At 39.9% G+C, this 22,435-nt stretch overlaps 1 protein-coding gene across 2 annotated transcripts in view; it reads left to right on the forward strand.

Annotated features, from left to right (window-relative positions):
* Positions 1–22,435, forward strand: part of TNFAIP8 (TNF alpha induced protein 8) — a 63,822-nt gene that overhangs the window by 25,205 nt on the left and 16,182 nt on the right. Inside the window, exon 1 of one of the 2 annotated variants that reach the window (XM_031043593.2) lies at positions 17,221–17,472. The exons of the other annotated variant lie outside the window; for it this stretch is intronic. Within the exon in view, the coding sequence (XP_030899453.1) occupies positions 17,442–17,472 (31 nt within the window). The 5' untranslated portion in view covers positions 17,221–17,441. Of the gene's footprint in view, positions 1–17,220; positions 17,473–22,435 lie in introns of those variants that run through there. 2 annotated transcript variants of the gene reach the window in all.

Genomic DNA, 22,435 nt, shown 5'->3' on the forward strand with positions numbered 1-22,435 from the left:
TGATGTATGTCAGCCTTGCTCTGTTTAAAAACAGTAAAAAAAAAAAATTGGTTCAGTTTTACTCATACAACCTCAAGATGCTTCCCCTTATAAAAGGGCAAGAAAGGATGTAACCGCGCTTTTGTTCTCCATCTGCTGCACTACAGTGGTATCTCAAATAGTGTCCACCCTGCTGCCTCAGTCGAGGGTGGCATACTCCTTAGCATCTGCTGCTATCATGGAAGAGCCTGGGGCCATTCCTGAAGTTGCTGAAATGTATGGTGACAGGTCTGATGAACTTGATGAAGGCTGAGAGATTTTCTTCTGATCTATCTGATAGCTACAGAGGTTGGGGCCAGCTGCTTCCAGATGTCATAGAATCATAGAATCATAGAATCATAGAATCATAGAATAGGGTTGGAAAGGACCTCAAGATCATCTAGTTCCAACCCCCCTGCCAGGGGCAGGGACACCTCACACTAAACTGTATCACCCAAGGCTTCATCCAACCTGGCCTTGAACACTGCCAGGGATGGAGCATTCACTACCTCTCTGGGCAACCCATTCCAGTGCCTCACCACTCTAACAGTAAAGAATTTCTTCCTTAGATCCAATCTAAACCTCTGCTGTTTAAGTTTCAACCCGTTACCCCTTGTCCTATCACTACAGTCCCTAATGAAGAGTCCCTCACCAGCAACCCTGTAGACCCCCTTCAAGTACTGGAAGGCTGCTATGAGGCCTCCACACAGCCTTCTCTTCTCCAGGCTGAACAGCCCCAACTTTCTCAGCCAGTAGCAATATCGTCATATTCCACCTATACAAAATTCTAGGAAAACAGAAGTTTTAAATGATTTTTTAAAAGGTATTTATTATTTTAACTCTGGTTTCTTCTTTATCCATCTTGAACTGATTTCCCTGCACTGTGTCTGAAGGCAGGTAGAATAGAATTTAACCTGCTTTAGAACTGCAAACTCTACCTGTTGGTTTAACATTGCAACTACTCATACTCATCCATATATTCAGAAAAGGAAGCAGTGTTGTTGCTTATAGAGACTGTCTTCCTGTCTTTGCCTCCAACTGTATCTCACCAGCACATCTTTCAGCACCTGCCGGAAGCGGTATCTTTTTCTTTTTTTAATTCTTCTTCTCTTCTACATTTGGACACAGAATATACACTTTCCACTTCACTTGCAGCAGTATCGTCATGAACATCACTTCATACGGTTATGACATCCTGCCTAAATATCGTGGAATGTGTGATGCCATCAACTGACATAGGATCCCATGCCATATTCCACATAGACTGATGCAAGACATCAACAATCCCTGAAGATATCTGTGATCACAGCCTTCTGAGAATTTTGAATTATGTCTGAAAAGTGCAAAGCTAGACCAGCTTTTTGGGGGAACTATCCATCCAGACTCAGATGTTGCTCTCCTCAGCATGGTAGCACACTTGGATGGCTAAGGCACAGCATTTCTGTGTACCTCTGCACAGGAGCTCCATGCTGTGCAGAGGGATGTGTAGCATTTTCCCACTGAATCAAGAGCTGTCACGCTTTAGTGTTGACAGTTAACAACCATAATGTATCATATAAACAGAAGTATGAGATCTTTCTCATATAAGGAAGTCATTGGCTTTTGAGAGGTTGTCTTACAAGATAACTCAGTTTGGTTAAACATCTGGGCTGCTAGTTAGAGGCGTAGGACAACAGGTTCAAGATAACACATTTTGAGTGAAGAATTCCTAAGGCTTACATTTCTTTTCACTTTAAGAAGTGATGGCTTTTCTGTTCAGGAGTCCCAGCATCATAATTGGATGCTTTCCTCCCCTCTCAGTTTGAGGTGGGTGTTTCTACTGATCATTTAATCCTCTTCAGAAAAGCTCAAGAATGCCTGGGGTGCTGAGACAGCTTCCCAACCTGAATCCTTCCCCTTTTGTCACCTGGGCAGTTTCAGTCACATAAACGTGTGGGTTCCTAAGCCCCATGAGGTACACTTGTCAGTTTTAAATGCAGTGTTAGTCTATGCAGATGATATCCTGGGTCTTCCTATCAGGTCTTAGTTGAGTTCCTTAGTACTTTCCTTTGATCAGGACAGTGTTTCACAGGGCATCCTTATCAGGCATCAATGTCTTTTGAGAAGGAGCCTTTCAAGGCTGCAACCCTGAGTGGTCTGTAGTTTCTTCTGGAGTAAAAGGAGAGAAAACATGCATGAGCACTTGCCTAAAGGAGACATGAAGGCTGTTTATTATTCACTAGAGGTTATTCCAGATATATTCTGTATTCACATTCACAGTCCTCTGTCTTTCTGCTTCACGTACTGTCAACTGATTTTGAGATTCAAATATTGTAAAGCAACTGAAAATGCATCAGCATGTTCCAGCTCTTTGTGTTTTCCTGGAGGGAGGACATGTGAGCACATCTGTTCCCGCAGCTCCAGTCATGCTCAGTCATGATGTGAGTGACAGTATATCTTAAAAGTTATTGTTTACTGGTAGCATACACATTCAGAAATATAGCAGAGTTGGATTTGGAAAGCACTGTGATTTATGGATGAAGTGTGCATGTTTTAGGCATATTTTTGAACTGTATACCAGGCAGGCAGTTCTGTCTCATTTTATAATAAAGTTTATTTGGACCATAATTATAGCACAGGCTTAGGACAGGGTGCTGAATATACTCACTGAATGTTACCATTCTAAACAAGCATTTGGCCTAAAAGTAAATTTCCTTAATTTTTGCTATGAAACTGGTCCCCAAAACTCTGTAATCACTAAAATGCGTGAATCACAGAACAGAATCATAGAACAGAATCATGGGATGGTTTGGGTTGGAAGGGACATGAAAGCTCATCTAGTTCTATACCCCCTGCCATGGGCAGGGATACCTTCCACTAGACCAGGTTGCTCAAAGCCCCGTCTAGCCTGGCCTTGAAAAACTGCAAGGGATGGGGCATCCGCAGCTTCCCTGTGCAAACTGTGCCAGTGCCTGATCACCTTCAAAATTAAGAATTTCTTCCTTATATCTAATCTAAATCTACCCTCTTTCAGCTTAAAGCTATTCTCCCTTGTCCTGTCACTACAGGCCCTTATAAAAAATCCCTCTACAGATTTCTTAGAGACCCCTTTTAGGCACTGGAAGGCTGTTACAAGGTCTCTGGAAACTTCTCCAGGCTAAACAAGCCCAGCTCTCTCATTCTGTCTCTCTAAGAGAGGTGCTCCAGTGCTCTGAGTATCTTTGTGGTCCTGCTCTGGACTCACTCGAGCAGCTCCATGTCCACCTCGTGTTGGGGGGCCCAGAGCTGAATAGAGTACTGCAGGTGGGCTCTCATGAGAGCAGAGTAGAGGAGGAGAATCACCTCACCACAAATAGAAATACCTGTTTCATGTTGAGGGAGTATCAGGCATCAGAAGTGCAGGTAAACAAGTGCCTTACAAGTGACTTAACAGATGCGAACTGTTGATGATTTTTGTCACTACATGGACTTTATCTTTCACAATGTTGCTAACCTTGTTTTTAATGGAGGCATATCAGACACTTTGATCAACAGCTAGTCTCTGGTTCAGAGCAGAAACAGGTACCATTTATTTGTTGGGGGTTGGCAGTTCTGCTTAGATACAGAAGATACAGTTTCGTCATATTTATCCAAAATAAGATTTATATCTAATTTGAGTCTTAGTATAAAACACCTGTGAATAATTAACTTTTCTGTGCAGCCAGTTGTAGTTGGTATTTGTGGTTACACCTTATGAAACCAGTACTAGGTGAAATCTGTTGCTTTATACCTGAGGGTTTTACCATAAGAGATTTGGGGAGGAAAAAGCTGCTGTCTCATTACTGAGAGATTTCAGCACGTAGCCCTGGGTCAGACATCAGGACAGCTGAAGAGAGCTGGTTAACTTATGTTGCATTCACAACCACCAGTAGGTTACATAAAGGGCTTGCTGGAGCATCTGTAGGACAAGCTGTCATGCACGAGGTACTAGTTCCTCTCTGGAGAGAGACACCCTGCTTCAAATGGAAAGACAGTACCTGTTTCACCCCAAAATTCATATCCTGGATTTTTCATCTCTGAAACAAGGCCTTTCAATGCACAGAGGTTGCTGATACATGAATTCAGATTAAATATCTCTGGTGGGATTTGTTGCTGCTTTTTTTTGTTTGTTTTTATTTTTGGGGGGGTGGCTGTCATATACTAAAGTTATGTAGAGTTTCAAGATGACAGAAAAATTCTTATTTCTCAGTTAAGGTTCAGCATCTCAGACTTAGTTCAATTCTGATTTCATTTAGAAACTACTTGGTGAAAAGCTGTAAGTAGATCTGAGCTGGAACCAGGTAAGATCAGTACAAGTCCCTGTGGTCATGTTGTGCACATTACTTTCTTTCAGATCATTGTTGCACAAACATTATTAACTATGGTTTCTAGTTTTTGATGTGCATATTGGGCTGTGTACATATATAGTTCTGCAAAAAAAAATTAAGCTGTATTTAAAGGAAGGAGATGGCATTGATGTGTAACATTTTTTGAAATTTAAATATTCATAAATACCATATTTCAAAGGATCTGGAAAATCAGGTAGACAGTAGGTACCCCACAGGTGCTCTGTGTGTGCATGAATGTGTACACCATCAATGAACACTCCAAGAATCCTATTGCCCAGTCATGCAGGGGATACTGACATTTGCTATACCGTATCACTTAAAGATGCAGCACTTCATGTTGACTGTACTTGCATGCTTCTTAAAAACAAGAGAAATAAGAAAATCAATCTAGTTCACAACTAAGCCAAGGCGGCGGTGCTTGTCACCAAAAATACCAGTTTTGATTAGCAACTGTTGTTTGGTTTGTTTTTTTTTTTAAACTTATGACTGTTTTTCTCCAACCATTACATTAACTTATATTTCTCTATTGGCGTTAGATACTTGTGTATTTTAGTGCAGTGGTTCTTCATTTCTTTTCATTGTTTCCCTAATCACACACTAGTAAGTACTTGTATTTCACCTATTTCTGGTTAGTATTGGAATAAATGCCAGAAACCCAGTATGACAAACTAGTCAGTAACTACAGTAGTTACTACTGATGAGATGGCTATCCCTGTGGTTTTTTGTCATGCCTGTGCTTTTTGCAGTGAAGTTTTCTTTACCTGTGATTGGCTTTGATAAACTGATAACTTTCTAGATTTCCAGGTATTTCCACATGGTGTGTGCTGTGTTTGAATTCCATAGGAATTTTGAAAAGAAATTAAATTATTTTTGCACTGCTGAAGAGCTATCCTGAATTGGTCACAAGCTTGAAGGTCAGTATGCACTTACAGTGCAAACTATGGAGTAAAAACCACAGAGGATTGTGAAACCAAACTCTCAGGAAATGGGGAAGCATGATGGCTTTAGTATTATGTTGCCCAAACATGTTCACTGTTTACTGTGAGGTAAGCTTCTGCTGGCTTTTTCCTGATGTTAAAAATAAGTTGTGTTATGTAGATGCTGAAACGATCTGTTTTGGGAAGGCATTGCATTATCTTTGAGTCAAATATATTTGCAGTCTGACCTCATAATGCTACATTTCACCTCGACTTTTCTGTTCATCGACCAGACTTGCTACTGTTTTCTGCCCGCAGTCAACTGCACTGAGATCAAGTAAGCCTGTTTGGAAATAAAACTTTGATGGAGCAGCTTTATAGCCAAGTATACATATTAGCTTTCTTCTCTGTAGATGATGTTTACTGCTTTCAGTTAATGTGTACTTTAGTACCATTCTTTCAGTTTCATAGTTAAGAGAAACGTGTTATATTTGGTATTAGAGAAAGAATAGACATTTATTTATTCCATTTCACTTAGAGATGAAAAGCTTGAGTTGGTTTAAAATATGGATCGAGAGTGTTGGGGGAAGTCTTAGCTCCTTAGGTAGCATTTATTAGAGTAATGAGAATATTTTCAGTGGTGGCAATTCCTGCTTCATCTTTTTTCGGGAGGAATGTGAACACATTTGTACATACATTTAGGATGAAATGTTTTAAGGCAACCAGGAAGTAGAAGTGTAGATTCAGCATTTGCTTTATTGTCTTAGACTTTTGAAAACATGATAGGCAGGTGTATCTACTCAACACTGATTAAACTAGAATATCCTTATTAGTCTTATTGCATCTCTGTTACTACATATTAACTGCATTTTCTTTTAATGTCAGCTAAGGTTTTAATTGGCATGCAGAAAAATGTCAGTGACTAATACTTGGGAAAAACTATTACAGAAAGGTTAGTTCCCAGATAATTGTTGTTTTAGTGTACACAGAAATGTCTACTATTGTCTAATCCTAGGTAAACTATCCTTTCTCCACCATTTGAGTTGCTTTTAATTTTCAACAGGAAAAAATCTTTTGAATTTTGGAATTCTCACAGAATTACTGAGACTTTTCTTGGCATTGACACAGAGAAAATGGGGTACTTTTTGCAGGCTTTGTGCAGATTCTGTGTGCAGTCTTTATCCCTGGCATTCCTTGGTTATTTCAATTCTGTGTGGCAGTGCTATTTGTGCTTTTTGGCATCAGACCTTGCATCACTGCTACACATCAAGTGAGAAGCTGTCAGAATTCCCAATGATTAGTTGAGGGCTGGGGTTCATCTCTTCCTTCCAACACTGACCTCCCCACTGCTCTTTCACCCTGTCTGTACCTTGCTGGGGACCTCAGACCTGCTTTGGCATGACCTCTTCTTCACAGAGATGACTGCAGCATCAAGAGTCCCCCTTGTTCTGTTTGAGTTTCTGAAATTAGGGGGACTTACATCCACATCCCTCTTTCACCCATTATTCTCCTGAATTATCTGCTATCCCGATTTTCCACTGTCTCCACACACAAAACCATCCAGCATGTCTGGTGAGCAGAAAGGCTGCCATGGACTTGAGAGCTGGAAGAGTGTGTTATAGGTATCTCAAAATCTCCTCTCTGGGGGAGAAGGAAAGGGAAGGTTGCATTATCCCATTTCTGGCAAGGCAGTGGAAGGATAGGGAAGGGAAAAACAAGGGCATAACAGGGCTGAACCAAGTCACTGCAGACAGAAACTGGGGGTAGGGACCAAGCATCTTAAGCAGCACAGTTGTATCCATACCTTGAAGTGATACTGAAAATTTTAGTATGGCTTTAATTCATGGAGCCAAGTTGTTACCACTATACCATCCATTATACTGCTATCTTAATACAGAATCATAGAAAAGTTTGGAAAGGACCTTCAAAAGTCATTAGTTCCAACGCTCCTGCAGTGAGCAGGGACACCTTCAATGAGATCAGGTTGCCCATATTCAACCTTGAATGTCTCCAGGGGTGGAGCATCTTCCAGTATTTTATGACCCACCTTCTAAAAAAATTCTTCGTCATGTCTAGCCTGAAGCTGGACTCCTTTTTTTTTTTTTTATTCCAGATTGTTGTAGCAGCCTCTTCACCTTTTTTGTATTTTTATTTTTTCACTGATCTGTCATCTTTTCAACTTGAAATAATTCTTTTCAGTTTAACCCCTTACCACAGGCTTTCCTGGACTGCAGATAGACAAACTTAATTTATCTAAAAAAAGTAAGCATCTTCTAGGTAGATTTAAGCCTTTTTTCAAGCACATCTTGGGTTTGGGTTGGGAAAAATGATAAACATTTTCTGCTGCTGCCTGTGTGTTGATGGCCGATTTCAGGAGACGGCTGCTGCTTCAGAAGCGTCTCGTTCTCCAGATTCTCCATTACAGCACGTACGGACAAAGCACAGGTTCAACCTTTTTGTGTGAGTTGCAGTCTGAAACGTTAACACGGACTATACATGTAGCCGCGCCAGTTTTTACTCTGCCCTTCGCTCCTGGTCCTGCGCAAAACACCCCTCAGACCTGCTCTTTTTAGCTCAGGGCCCTGTTGCCACCTCGTGGCATTGGCTAAAACCAGCAACTGATGCGCCGTGACTTGCATCAGTCGCCGATAGATGTCGTTGCTGAGACGGACGTGGGACCTGCTGGGGGTGGGATCTCGTTTGAGGCTTTGCCTCTGCGCAGCGCTCAGAAGTTTGTTATGTGGGATTTCTGCTTAAAGTGCCCCATTCCTTCTGTGCCAGAGGTGGCAGGGTCACTGGTAGCCTTTTTTTTTTTGTCTTGCTCCATTTGTTTTCTAATGTGGGCAAAGATGGTTCTAGCTGTTGTCCCTACAGAGTCTCAGATTTTGGAACACTGCAGAGTTGTCAGCCTTTAAGAGCGCTGCAGTAGCCCCAGCAGACCAGAGCCTCAACAATAAATCATCTGAAGTATGTGCCATGATTCAGCTTTCAGCAAACGAGATGCTGAGCAAAAAGAGTGGGAATTCTTGTTCAGATCTTGTTATCACATCTTCACCTCTCCTTCTCTCTCTCCCCTCCTTTTTTTGTTTGAAAATGAATTCTTGAAATAGTTTTATGAAAGTCTTGCAACAATCCTGAACCCTGTGAAGCGGTATTCAGTTTGGCCTTACCCCAGAGTACAGACTCAGCTGTTACTGTTGCTAAAGCATTCTAAGAGCTGAGAATTTCCTGTAGATAAAATACTTGAAAGGTTAGATGTGCCTCTACTAAATAAACTCATTTGGGCTCCAGCAAAAATTCTCAGTTTGTTTGTTTGTATTTTTAATTGGAACTCATCGCAATCAAGAAAACGCCAACACCGAGTTTTTAATGTAATGCTGAAGAGCTTATACCTGGATTTTGCCCACATTGCTCACTAACATAAGCCTGCTTAATACAGGGGAGAATGAGCAAGGTAATGATTTGTCATAACTACATCATCCAAGCCTTTATTTTCTCAGGGAAATGCTTTTAGCTGCAATTAATTTATTAGATATTTATTATAAAATAAGAATAAAAAAAGAATCAGAGGTATTTTAGGTTAAAATTGTCCTAGCCAAAAAATAAATATTAAATGTTACCTATAACTGGGATCTTCCTTAAGCTGACTCCACATGCCTGTGCTAGCATTGTAGGTGGAAAACAAGATGCTGCTGCTCCCACTTCCACCAGCCTCGAGTACTGATCTCTGAAGTGTGCTTTGATTATGAATATGTTACCGTAGGTGAAGGAAAGCAAGTACTAAAGATCTTTAAGACATAAGCAGTGAGTTTTTAAATGTGTTTTGGTATTGGGAACCAACTTTCAGCACTTGTTCGGCACAGTGTTAGTTAGTATTTTCCCCAAAAGAAATCCAGTTCTTGCAAGTACTTTTCCAGATTCTTAATGTACCTTAAGTCAGAGCTTTAGGCAAATAATAAACTGATTTAAAACCAATTTGGAACATGCAGAAATCAATATGGTTCTTTGAATGTACACCACATAATTAGGTACATCTGGCTCGTGAATGTAAACTTAGCTAAACTGAATTTTTAAAGAGCAAACTCTGCGAAGGTTTAATATCCATTTAAATTCCTCTTGTAATCTCTTTTAATTAAGTTTGAACCAAAAGGAGATTATTCTCATAGCTTGGTATTTTCTAGCTTTGTTTGATTTGAAAATTTATCTAGATAAGATTTACATTTGATATACAAGTGGTATTTTGGCTGTTTGCATGATTAATAGCTTTGGAGCCTGAAAGAAAAAGAGCATAGTTTGTTATGTATTATATCCAAACACTTGGATTATTTGCTTGGGAGTGGAATACAGCCCTTGCAAACTAAGACACATGTGTTTTCCCATATGTACACTGTTTTTACATGAATAAGAATCTTCCTTTTTGAAGGCAATATTCAGTTTTGTATTATGTCAGCATCACTGCCATACCTTTTTAAACAAACAAACAAACCCCCCATACCTTACCTTATTAGCCATATATCTCCAGCAGCACTGTTTAAATCATACTGTGTTTAACACTAGTTCATGCAGTTTGTTTTCAAGATCTTTTTGGCAGTGTGATATTAGTTTTTCTGGTTTTAATTAAAATACCCCTTTTAAATTGAAATTGCTCCAGCACTTTGTTTTGATGTGTAAGTATCTGGCAATACCTCTTCTGTCTTGCTGAGAGTGGATCTGGGGTATCTCTTCCCATGGCCTGTGGTGAGTGTCAGTCTCTGTGTAGCATATTAACTGCTCCCTTGTCTGTGTGATGCTTTTGTGTGATTTCTGTTTCTGAAGCTGTTTTTTCATGTTTATATATTCGATGATCTGGCCCTCAGATTTTTCCTTAGACTTTTCTTTCATTTTTGCAAAGGCTGCAATGTCATACAATAACACAACCATTTTGGAATAATTTTATCATAAACTACCACTGGGAAACTTACTTTTCTGTGTGACAAAACTAGCTCAGAGCTGCTGCACTCTTTCCCAAACTGGAGGGTTGCACCTTCCTAGGTCTGTTCACACAGGTCTCTGTCACTGTCTTATTCCCTTCTGTGCTGCCTTTTGTTTGACATAGCTGTGTCGGCAGTAGCATTTTGTGTGTTCTCCTTTAAAAAAAAATTTTGGTATCTGGAGAAACAGTGCAATAAGACTGTATCAGTATCTGTTGCTGTCCTTGGTGCAAGATAGCACAAGCTAACCTTGACTATCTATCTTTAACTTCCATCATGTCCTTGATGAATTCCTGAACATTCAGCAACCATCATTGATTATAATGTATTTGTGGATAGCAGCCACATCCTTGAATTTTATTTGTCACATTTGTTCATAAGAAATTGCTTTATACTTGCACCTGCACTGAAATCTTGTTTTCAGTAACTTATAGCTGCTAGGTAAGTGCCTCTGAGTGCATGGTCTGATAAAATCATTGTTATTATTAGTGGACTTACACAACACGATACCTACAATCAAGGCAACAGAGTTGTATCATGGTTCACATCTCAGAAGTCATGGTGTTGCTCTATGTATGAATTTGCAGAGCTATTCTGAATGAAAAAAGGTAAGCTAGTGACACCCATTCTGAGCTGAGGGCCGTCCCATTCCCAGCATTGTGCTGTTCTCTGGCAAAGGATGCTTATCTTGAGACTGAAAAGAGGATCTGTTCCTTACATGCTGCTTGTTCTTATCCCTGACTTGGTTGGGTCACAATGAATCTGTTTGTCACCCCATATTGCTGCTTATTCTGCCAGTTCATTACCACAAAGTCTTTACATATTTCTGCACAGCTTACTCAGTGGTGCAGCCTAGGTTTTGCTTGCCTTGAAGGCTGCACCTGCAGTGTGGTGTGGGTTCCTACAATATTAAATTCCCCATGTATTGCTCTTGCCATTTGGAAATTAAATAAATGAACAGGCCTGAATAAACCACTGGCAGGACGGAGAATGGATGCTGAACAAGAGGGTACAGAAACAGGCAAGAAGGACAGCAGAAGGGAGCGGGTAGAATAAGATTAAATGCTGGATGCCAAGCATGGTGCAGCAGCTGCTGAGAGTCGCCAAGTCCCTTGGGCTGGACTTTTTATACTTCTTTACTCACAGGGTAGAAACATACACCAGAGTGTTTTTTGTGGGTCTGCCAATAGGTAGAAGCACAACCAGTGCTTCAACAAGTGCCTCAAGCATTATCATCTGATTAGCCTGAAGCTTGTTTTGCAAAGGGGAAAACATGACTTTAGGATAAAGAATACCAAGTAGTGACAATCAGGCCAAAACCTGTATTTTTCAGGTCCATCTCACAGGTCAACCTGCTAATGTTGTGGTTTATTTTGGCTGTCTGGCTTTCAGTGGACTGAATTTTCCTAAGCGGAAAACAGTGCCTGTCTTTGCATAAATAAAGGCTTTGCATTTGTAGATGACATCTCTAACTGAAATGTTAGAGTTATGCTGTTACATGAAAACCCTGAATGCTGTATGCCGAAAGCAGTCTTTCTGACATCAATCAAAACCTAAGGACTGTCTAGGTTATCTTGACCTTTGTGTGCTTTATGGTAGAAAATACTAAATAGTAATCAGGAGTGAAGTCTGGCTGCAGCAACAACAGATGGGCTTCTTATACCTAATCCTTTTAGTTACATAACTGCGTAAACAGTACTGTTAAAATCACAGAGCTAATCAAAGGTTCTCTTTTACTGTAAAATAATATTAAGCACCAAATTAACAAAGTTGCGTAAGAGCTCAAGTTTGTTTTTGCTGCACTCTCTGCACAGACAGTGACTATTACACTCTCTTGTGCAATAACTGAAGTAACACAACTACAGATGGTGTTGCTCTACCTCTGTGTTAGGAAATAACTTTAAAATAGCTTCTTGGTTTGCTACTTTGAATGTCTGTGTGTGACTACTGAAGTGCATAACTGAAAGCATAACTTAAACACAATGCAAGAAAACAGGTATTTTACTGTTGTCTGTGACTCTGTACCCCTCCTACCCACCATTCCTCTCCCTGTGCACCATTGCGTACATGTGTATCCCTGTGCATGTGCTGTCTGTATGTGGCAGCAGCAGAAGGCACTTCCAGCAGGTCAGGGCTGTGCTGTTTGGCACCTGGGAGGATGCCTGGCTGGTGGATTTCTGCATCCTAGGACATAAGCAGTGCTAGAGGAGGCAGTGGCTCCTTGCCTCATGCTGCAAGGTCTCAGTGCTCTGTAGAGATAACAAAGAGCTCATCCATCTGTCTAAATGTCTAAAAGAAAAATTAAAGGTTGTAGTGGTACTGGAATAGATGCAGAAAATGACCACTGGAGCAAGTCAGGGGCACACTTGTATACTGTCTTTGCTTACTTAAACAGTAACTTTTGTTAAAAGGTATTTCTAGTAAAACCTGTAAGTTAACAAGGCATCACTTGCAGAAGAGGTAGCTGCAGTTAGTTTCCTAATTTTATTTGAAGGTGGCTTCCAGGCATTTAAATTTAACCATTTGTCCTCGTTCTTCCATGAACTATTATTTTTTATCTTTTTTCAGAGGTACTATATAAATATCTCATTGCCCTTCTGACAGGGCAGCATATTTGGGGATGCCATGAATGTGTGCAGACCAGACATGCTGCACTTATTTCTGTGTGGGAAATTTTGGATTAAAATATAACCAGCTTACATCTTGTTCCCTTTCAGAACATTAGTTTGATAAAAACTCAAATATTTGTGAATTGGTGAAATGCATTTACAGTGATTGGTGTATCACATCATATCTCAGTATGTTTTACAAATGATACATGCAAAGAAATAATACATGTGAATAGTGTTTCATAACTAAGTATCCGATGTTCTCCTTGCCCTGGGTGAAAACTTGCATTGTGTGCCTGTAATCCACACCCACTGAAGAGTGTCATAAATTGAATATTTGTCAACTCCAACCCCTTGCTTCAGAAATGGAGACGACTTGATTGGGCTACAGAAGAGAGGTGGCATAAGCTTTCCTTATATTACTGAATGATTGCTAAAAGGCAAAGTTAACATACTCTATAGATTATACATGAAGTTATCATGGACCTTCTTTTTATTGCGTAAAGGTTTGCAATCTATTGAATGTGACGTCCTGGAAAAGCAGAACTTATCACCATACAACTTTAATTATGTTAACCAAACATGGGGAGATTTTTTTTCTTTTTTGAAAAACTCCATTAATATGTATAAAACTCCATTAATATCTATATTAATATATATACTAATAAAATATTAATATGTCTGAAGTCTTACATTATCACTTTCTTCTCTAGAACCATTCTAAGGCTGTGCAGGTTTTGGTTTGGTTTTTTTTTCAGTAGGAGATGTATTCTTGATTCCATGACAGCTGCCTCCTCTTGAAAGTTTCTTCCTGGTACTTTCATTTAGTAGCCCTGCTTCCTCTATTTTGTAAACCAAAACATCAGTCTTTTTTGACGTTTTGGCACTGAGCTTCAGAATCTTGCTAGTAGTAATTTTAGCACCATTTTATTGACTACTATTATAGTTATTATTTATTTAAATACTTATATATAATAGGATTTGTCACCTGTGTATCTAATAAGAAAATGCTTCTATAAACAGAGCTGTCTCAGCATGCACCGAGACACAAAACAGGAGCAAGGTTCTGAGCTGGGCCTGGGATGTGCTGACACAGCTGCCCATCCTTTCACAATGTCCTGCCTATTGCTGTAGTAAGCCAAGGCCTGACTACAGCCTGTGCTTTCTCTGGTAACCCTGCTTTAGTGTTAAGTTAGGACAATTTATAAAATATGTGCTAAAACCCAAACCAAACCAAAACCAGCTACATTTTTCTTAAAGTAAAACCAGAAGTTTTTTATTTCAGATTCTAAAGGGCTATACTTCAATCTACCCCTTTTCTTACCCAGCTTTGTGACTTACAGACTTTTAGCCACTGAAACTTAGTATGTAAAATGTTATTTTGTTGGGGTTTTTTTTGTATATGCCACGCAAAAGATTTAGTTTTTCTCTGGGAAGTCTGCCCTTCCCTCTGAGAGAGCATCCATCCAAATGCAGGGTGGGTTTTAAGCCCTTCATTTTAGAAGGTTACTTTTCTTTTCCCTAAGAGAATCTGCCCTGTGAAATTTAGCTGCATCTACTGATTCTGTTTTTAGAGGTTTTGCCACTGTTTTTTTTTGTCCTTCCTATTCCATATCATATGCACAATTTATGATTGAAGAGGTTTTTTTTAAACTTTCAGGCTGCCTACATCACTGGGCACTGATGTTGTCCATGAACTCTGTCTAATTTTCACCTGCCTTATTCTGCTATTTTTACTGGCCTTCTGAGTAAAATCATAGAATCATAGAATCATGGAATAGTTAGGGTTGGAAAGGACCTTAAGATCATCTAGTTCCAGCCCCCCTGCCATGGGCAGGGACACCTCACACTAAACCGTATCACCCAAAGCTCTGTCCAGCCTGGCCTTGAACACCACCAGCGATGGAGCATTCACAACTTCCCTGGGCAACGCATCCCAGCGCCTCATCACCTTAACAGTAAAGAACTTCTTCCTTATATCCAATCTAAACTTCCCCTGTTTAAGTTTTAGATTGGAAGTAAAATTATTGGAGTTCATTGGGTGCAGACTCTGAAGAAGGTGATAATATCCTCATGATCAAATACTATTAAAAGTTGCTGCTTGACCTAAGATCAGAAAATTACACACCTAAACACTCTTTAGTCTGATTGGAGTCTTTTCAGCTGATGCATGTGTTTTCAAGAAGCACAACAATCAAACATAAACCAACATTTCCAGAGTCTGAATTGAGACGCTGTGTGCAGAAGGTACAGGGCTGAGTAAGGATATGCAATCTCGAGTCTGCAGGGGAGAAACAATACAAAATCATCAAGTTTTTCTTATCCTTCCAGAGAAGTCTGAAGTTTCTGAGAGATTTGAGAAATCCTAATTTGCAGAATGCGCTGACATTTAACCACAAGGCTTTTAATCTCTCAATGTCTGTGTGTCATCTAAATGAAAGGCATCCATGTTATTGTGTAAATCTGTTCTGCAGGTCTCTTGATACTGGTTTACGTATTCTTATATATATTCTTAAATATATTGTAGCTATTTTATGTCTCTACCAACAGTCCCTTTGATTAAAGGACCCAAAGGCTATCGCAGTTCATCTTGACTAACATTATGTTTCTTCCTGTTCCTCTATTCTGTGTGGGATTTTTGAGTGGTTTTAATCTAGTAAACAGTAATTACTCTAAGACAGTAATTTTATTTTTTTTTTTAACTTGAAAATGTGGCTTCTTTAACTAGTCCAGTGTGGTAATTAGGATAATACTTACTTTTATATTCTGTTCTTTGAAGGATGCAGCTGCTGTGCTTTGCTACACTGCAAGGAGATAATGAGGCCTGTAGAAGTCATCTAGCTTCTCGAGGAATGTGTTTAAGGGACTCATGGAGTTGCACATATTGCAAAATAAAAAATTGCCAGTGTCACCAAGAGCCTTTAACTAAAATGAGATCTGTCTTTCTTAGGCATGGGAGAAGTACATGGCAAAGGACAGTCCTTATAATGAATAAAATAATTCAAAATAGGACAGAAGTTGCTCACATTCTAAAGTATTATTTACCCCAGCCTCAAAGCAACTTTTCCAGGGCTGAAAAATTCATACCATCGTTCCTGACTCTACCTTTTACTCCTAAGACCATGCTACCAACTTAAGTCTTCCCATGAATATTAGTGAATACAGCTGAATGCTACAATCTAAAATGCTTTTTGGGGGCCTGTTGTTTTTTTTTGTCTTTCATACGTGCCCCAGTTTTGTGTGGCTGACAAGCTTTGGCTCTTCTTGACTTCATCTTTGTCCTGGGTTCAGCAGTATCAGTCATTCTGTCATTTTGTGCATTTAAACCACAACAATCGTGAAATACAGTTATTTCTACTTGACTCCAGTAACAGGCTTGCTGACTGTTAATGACTGTTAATAGTGTTTCTTCCACAGAGCCCCTCACAACCCTTCAGGTGCACACATGTCACCCTGAGAGGGGGACGTGGGTGTGAATTTGGTTGCCTGTCAGATCTGGCAGCGCCATCAGGACTTCTCTAGGGAAATCATGCCTCTCCCTTTTGTCTGAGCAGTCACGTTTCCACCTAGGTTTTGTCCTGTTCACTGTGCTATATATTTATTAAACAAGTAGGAAAAGGTGGTTCCTTTTGAGTATGATTTTACTGAAAGCAGTGCCAATCGGAGAAGACGCTTCCAAGTAATCCCCCCGATTTTACTCTGAGGGCGTGCATGAAAGATGCAGGGCAAGTTGCGGGGTGGCTGCAAAAAGACCCCCTGTTCTCTTGCTGTGCTGTAAAACAAGGCTGTGTAATAGTTATCTAAAAAAATCTAGGATGTAGGGTGGTCTGTAGCACAGAGAAACCGCATAGCTTTTCCGAGGAGGAAAGGTGTATTGCTCCTTTCAGGGAAGACGGCAGTCTGCACTGAGCAAGGGTGAAAGGAAAAAAATCACTTAGCTTAAACTACCTGAAAGAAAGCTGCTGCTTCTCATCCTTTAAGCATGCATTTAGTCATCCTGTATTACTCAGTATAATTACGCAGCCTACAGAACTAATTCCAGATAGTAACCTGTGTTGAAATGCACAATTTAGGCTTAAAAAAATAATTGATTTAAATTAGATTTTCGTGCAAGTTAAGAGAGCTCCAATCTGATTGTCGGCTACCGCAATCAGACACTGCTCTGCACTCAGGGCTTTTTCGATCTCCCCTGCTTACTTTCTCATACCACGCTGGCAAGCTGCAACAAGTGAAACTCCACCCTTCCTACGGACTGGGGAGAATAAAATGCATAAAGGGTGACTGCTGGCGAGTAAAATCAAGGTTTCTGTAAAGGTGCTGGTTTTCCAAACAGCCGCTGGTGTGCAGCTCAGAAAGGGGCGGGATCCTTTTCAAGTAGCTCAGTTGTGATTTGCTGAATTCGTAGACTTTTCCCCTTAAAATCGCAGCCCTCGCTCGTTCTCGCTCACTCTTCGCCTTTCCCCACCCCCGGTTTCGTTACTTTTTCTCTGGGAAGGTAACTTGCGGCTGCTTCTCGACAGCAGCAGCTACTCGGTGTGCACGTCAGCTGCAGTCTGGTCCCCAGTGCCTTGTCCTGACACCATGAGTTTGGAGGCTGATGAACCCAAGGAAGGTAGGGGTTTTAACTGTTTTCACACCACAGGAAAACGAGCACGCTGGCATTGCCAGGGCTGCTTTTGTGAGCATGGAGGAGAGTTTCTGCTTGCTTTAGCTTTTGGGTATTCAAAGAGGAGGGGAAAATGCCTTGGCGAAATCAGCTGAAGTCCTCCGGATTTCGCTGGGTATGAAATGACCCAAGTGTTGGCACGCAGGGATATGTGTCTGCCTCGCCAGTGGTAATTTACTCACACGTGGAATGCCAGTAAGTGGAAGGAGCGGTGTTTCAAAACACCAGCAGGAGAATATCGAAAGAGGGACGTTTCTTGAATTTGAAAGCATTGTATTTTTCAGCAAAAGAGGAAGTTGCATGGAGGAGAAGTGAAAGGCTATTATTTTGGGAATCAGCTTGATGCCACTTCCCTGCCCGAATGAGTGTACCGTGCATACATGTGGGTGCATGTGTGTGCTAAACCTGCGAGAAGTGTGCCAGAGCTACAGGTTTTCATTTACTGCTGCTGCAGTGGAAGGTGTGGAGGAGCTGGAGGCCCTCCAAGAAAAATACAGTTATTCCCTAGTGTTGATTGGGAGGGGGTGCGAGCCGGGGCAGGACAGTAGGGAGCAAGCGGGGGAGGAGGAGAGCAATTTCCTGAAAGTGCGACGTATAAAAGAGCATTTATACTGAAGAGGGAACAGGGCAGCGGTGGGGTTATACACTGGATTTTTTAGAACGTAATTGATGTTTCATGGTTACGAATAGTCCTTAGGGAGAGTCGAATGTACAGAGGTCCGGTATGGCTCAGAAAAGTAGTTAAAAAAACCCCAACAGATACGCAAGCAGTGTAAGGCAACCAAAGTATCCTGTATTTGGTGAAAAGAACTCAGAATGTTTCAGGTGGTTTTCCCCTCACGTTCTGGACAACTTCCCCCATTTGAAGAATAACATTATTAGGGATCTCTTTCTGCTTACTTGCATTAAAAAAAGTATTTTATTTTGCAGAAAGGTCTGCTTGGACTGAATCAAACTTACTTATAATAGTACTGATAGAACCTGGTTAGGAATGAAGCATGATAGCCTATGATTTGATAAGAATTACAGCAATGATATCTGGCTTTTTTTTTTAATTTCTTCTTATCAAAAGAATGGATGAGCTAGAAAGCAGCTTTATTTTTGTTTCCCAAGAAGATTCTGTAGGACAGATTTATTGAAAAACAGAACTGAAAAAAATTCTATAGAAACTGTTTGAAAAGAGTATGTGAATAAGAATATGGCAATGTGAGTGTTTTCTCTCAGTTTTACAGCAGGAGAGATCAGGATGCTTGCCATAGCATGATAGATCCTCTGGTTTTATTCAGGAAGCTCCAGAAAATTTTACCAAGTTGGCTATATTTGAAATGTGGATTTTCTTGTTTAAAGAAACCTCTTACTGTCTTAGGTGACTCAGATTCTTAAAATTCTCTGAAGATAATATCTTTCTGTTAATTTCTTTTGGAACAATTTGAGATGCCAGGATCTTCATGCTGGTCTAGTGGAGGTGTCCTTGCGTATCGCAGTAGCATAGGGATTGGATGATCTTCAAGGATTCTTCCAACTCAAACAGTTCTGTGATTCTATTAAAAAGAAGAAAAAAAAAAGGCATTTAGAGTTTGTGGCTGAGACAGGAAAGAAAGGGTAGCTTTTTGGTTAGTTACTTTATCTGGGAAAAGATTTGGGTTTTGCTGTCCTGTAATTTTAATAGGTTAGAATGGAAAATAAAAACAATAGCCATTATGGGAAAGTGTGGTACAGATGTCATTGAGTATGTTTTTCAGTCAGTCTGTAGATGTATTCCTGGTAATATACTCCAATCAGCAGAAGTATAATTTAGAAGATGTATGAGAAAATGGAGTTAGTGTGTAGGTGAATAAGGACAGGTAAATATGTAGAACTGCAGCTTTGCCTTGTCTGATTGAACATGGCATGAAAGATCACTAATTAAAATTCTGAAAAATACAGGAAAATACTTGTGGATTAGTAGCGGTCCACTGTATGTGGCATAAAATAGGCATCCAGAGTCTCTATTTGATCAAGAAAGTGTGGCTTTTGCATAAGGAAAATGAATGCTTCACAAATTCAAACTGAATTTGGGGCTCAGATTATTGACACTAAGGATATGTAAACTTCAAAGTGGTTTACCAAAGGGGAGGGTGGTTGATTTTTCCTTTAGGTGCAAGAGTGAATGTCACTCAAAAAAAAAAAAGTGATTTACTCACAATTCATGAGATTTAGTAGGGAGTTAGTAGACTAAGGTCTGTGACTGATTACAGAAAGGATAGAGGGTACACTTCAACTACGTATTTGTTTTACTAGATTCTGTGACTCTGTACATTTCAAGGCGAAGGCTAGTGATGAAAGCATAGTGGTTCATCTGCTGCATATTAAGAAGAGAAAGCTACAGGGGGAAAAAAATATTTTATTGTTGTTTGTAAGCAAAGGCAGAATTTTTCTGTTTTCCTTAAAGGAGGGATGGTCAAGCAGTCAGGGAAGCATCACTGACTGAGTGATAGTGAAGGGTTGTATAAGGAATTCTGAAATCTGGTTGCAGCTGCTAGGCGTGTCTCTTGGACTATGTATTGAAAGGTCAGCCTGAATGAAAAGAAAGGTTGAGGGCTTAGTAACACAGAACATCATGTACGCTCTGGCAGTGGTCTGTTGCTGAAGTGAGCAATACTTCACTTTCAGCCACTTGATTATACAGGTTAGTCGCATTATCTGGAAAACACTGGGATGTCCTTAAGAGTAGATTTTATGGGTTAATATGGATGATTATTTAAAAATATGCATAACATGAGCAAAACGATACCCATTTTTACAGTGAAACCAAAAATCGGGGTCAATTTTGAATGGCAGCTCTTGAAGATATTTATATATATATATATAATATAATAAAGTCGGTGTCTTTGACCTAAAGTCTAATCTTAGTTTTTTAGCAGGAACTGGGAGTAAAAAGACGTTAGAAAATAATAATTACTTCACTGTATTTTGTACTAATTGCTGGATATGGGGGTATGCAGCAATGTCTCTGGGCTTTTCAGCTTCTGCTTTTGATCTCTGCATGGTCTGTATTAGAATGGTAACATGAAACAGTTTCGCCTTTTTTTTTTCTTCCATCATGCTGCTTAGTAACATTAGAACAATCTCTGTATTCATCTGTATACCACAATGCTGTGGTAAATATGTGCGTATGTGTGTATGGCATCAATCTGTATTGCATTTACAGATCCCAACAACTGTCATGATATAAATAACCCTGGAACATTTTCCTGTAGTTACTTTTGCCCTGGATGAAACAAAGCGCATGGTAAAAGTCAAGAAGATGGTTATAGCATTTAACTGTATGGTGTATTTTCAGCTTGGTGTTGAAATTATCATGGTGGCATGTCATGTACCAAGGAAGGTACCAAATTGTTTCAGACTGTTATTTGATTTACTCAGTTTCTGAGAGCTGAAGGAAATGCTGCCATGTTAAAAATGTGTCATAAATACACCTTTCTAAATACATGCCAACACAGGTTAAAATTACTATGGTGGTAGTGGATTCCTTACATAGCATTCCATCAATAGAAGGAAATAGTAATTTATGTAAAGCTCTAGAAAACTTCAGCTTCATTCTACAGGTTTCATGTTGTATATTTAGAAACAACGGGAGATAAATCTCATGTCTAAAAGGAAAAGTAAAATAGTAGCAGATATAAGAGTGAATGTAATAGCCTATGGAGTAAGGGGTATTGTATTACAAACTCGGAAGCAGTGAGAGCCTGCATTGCACCTTTATCATACTTAGTTTTAAGTAACACATTTCGTGAGACATTTCTGCGTTCCTACCAAGTGCTCAGAGTTTTTTTAGAAACAATTAGTATTTGTTAATCCAAATGAGATTACAGAGGAATGAGCTCACCTGTTTTGTTCCTTTTGGAGCTCAGAACAGAGACATAGAGGTTATAAAATCACAGAGTGCTCTTAGATTTGAGAAGTCAGTACTCCCTCCTGTTAGTCATGGATTTGTGTTGTCATTTTTCAGTCACCTCTCATTGTGTGAAGATTTTCCAGGGTGGACTCGCGTTCATTAGATAGAAAATTGTCTACTGTCACGCTCCTACAGGCCACTTATTCTGTCCAAAATGTCGATGGAACTCCATTGTGTCTGAAACTAGCAGTTGCTAGAACCTTCTGTGCTTTTGTAACAGTGAACAGAGAGATCCAGACTATGCAAGTGGAGAGTTACCCATACAGTCAATTAGTACTTACCCCCACATAAGAGACCCACCTTCTGCTCTCACCCCAATGACTACAAAACATGGGCTGTGGGCTTCCTTTGTTTCACCTGCTCTTCGTCTGCTCTCCTTTCTCAAAACAACATTCTCCATAAAACATTAAAGCCAGTGAAACAGCAGCCTTTTGTTGAGAGTAGTCTGAAAAGTTCAGTTTAGGAGCAGGAAGCAGCATCTGGCCTCAGTGGATGTGTCAGAAATCTAGAGTAGTCAATTTGAGGCCTTTTTTTATTTTGTAGTTAATTTGCTGCCGATGAATCAAAAGATTACTGTGGCTGTACATACCATATATGCAGCTCTATAAACCAGAGCAATGCTTAACAATTTTGCATTTCATGTAATCCCTTCTATACATTATTAGAATTCAAGATGTAATAGAACAAGTTGAAGGCAAAATATTTCACTTCAGTACAGGAAGGAAGGAAAAAAAGGAAGTAAGCTTATGAGAAATCATACAGGAAGAATTGTTACTAACCAGATACTGTAATACTGTGGAACATATGCACAGAGAAAGCACTGCCAGTGGTGCAAATAGGGATGGAAGGAAAAACAAGAAGGTAACAGTTTAGTGAAGAAGGAGCAATGGAAAATCTGGAGAATAGACAGCCACAGTACACAGGCAAGGCAGAACAGCTAGATTTTTGATGTAGTTTGTAGGATTGTATGTC

The sequence above is a fragment of the Melopsittacus undulatus genome, chromosome Z (assembly GCF_012275295.1).
Source record: "Melopsittacus undulatus isolate bMelUnd1 chromosome Z, bMelUnd1.mat.Z, whole genome shotgun sequence".
NCBI classification, from domain to species: domain Eukaryota; kingdom Metazoa; phylum Chordata; class Aves; order Psittaciformes; family Psittaculidae; genus Melopsittacus; species Melopsittacus undulatus.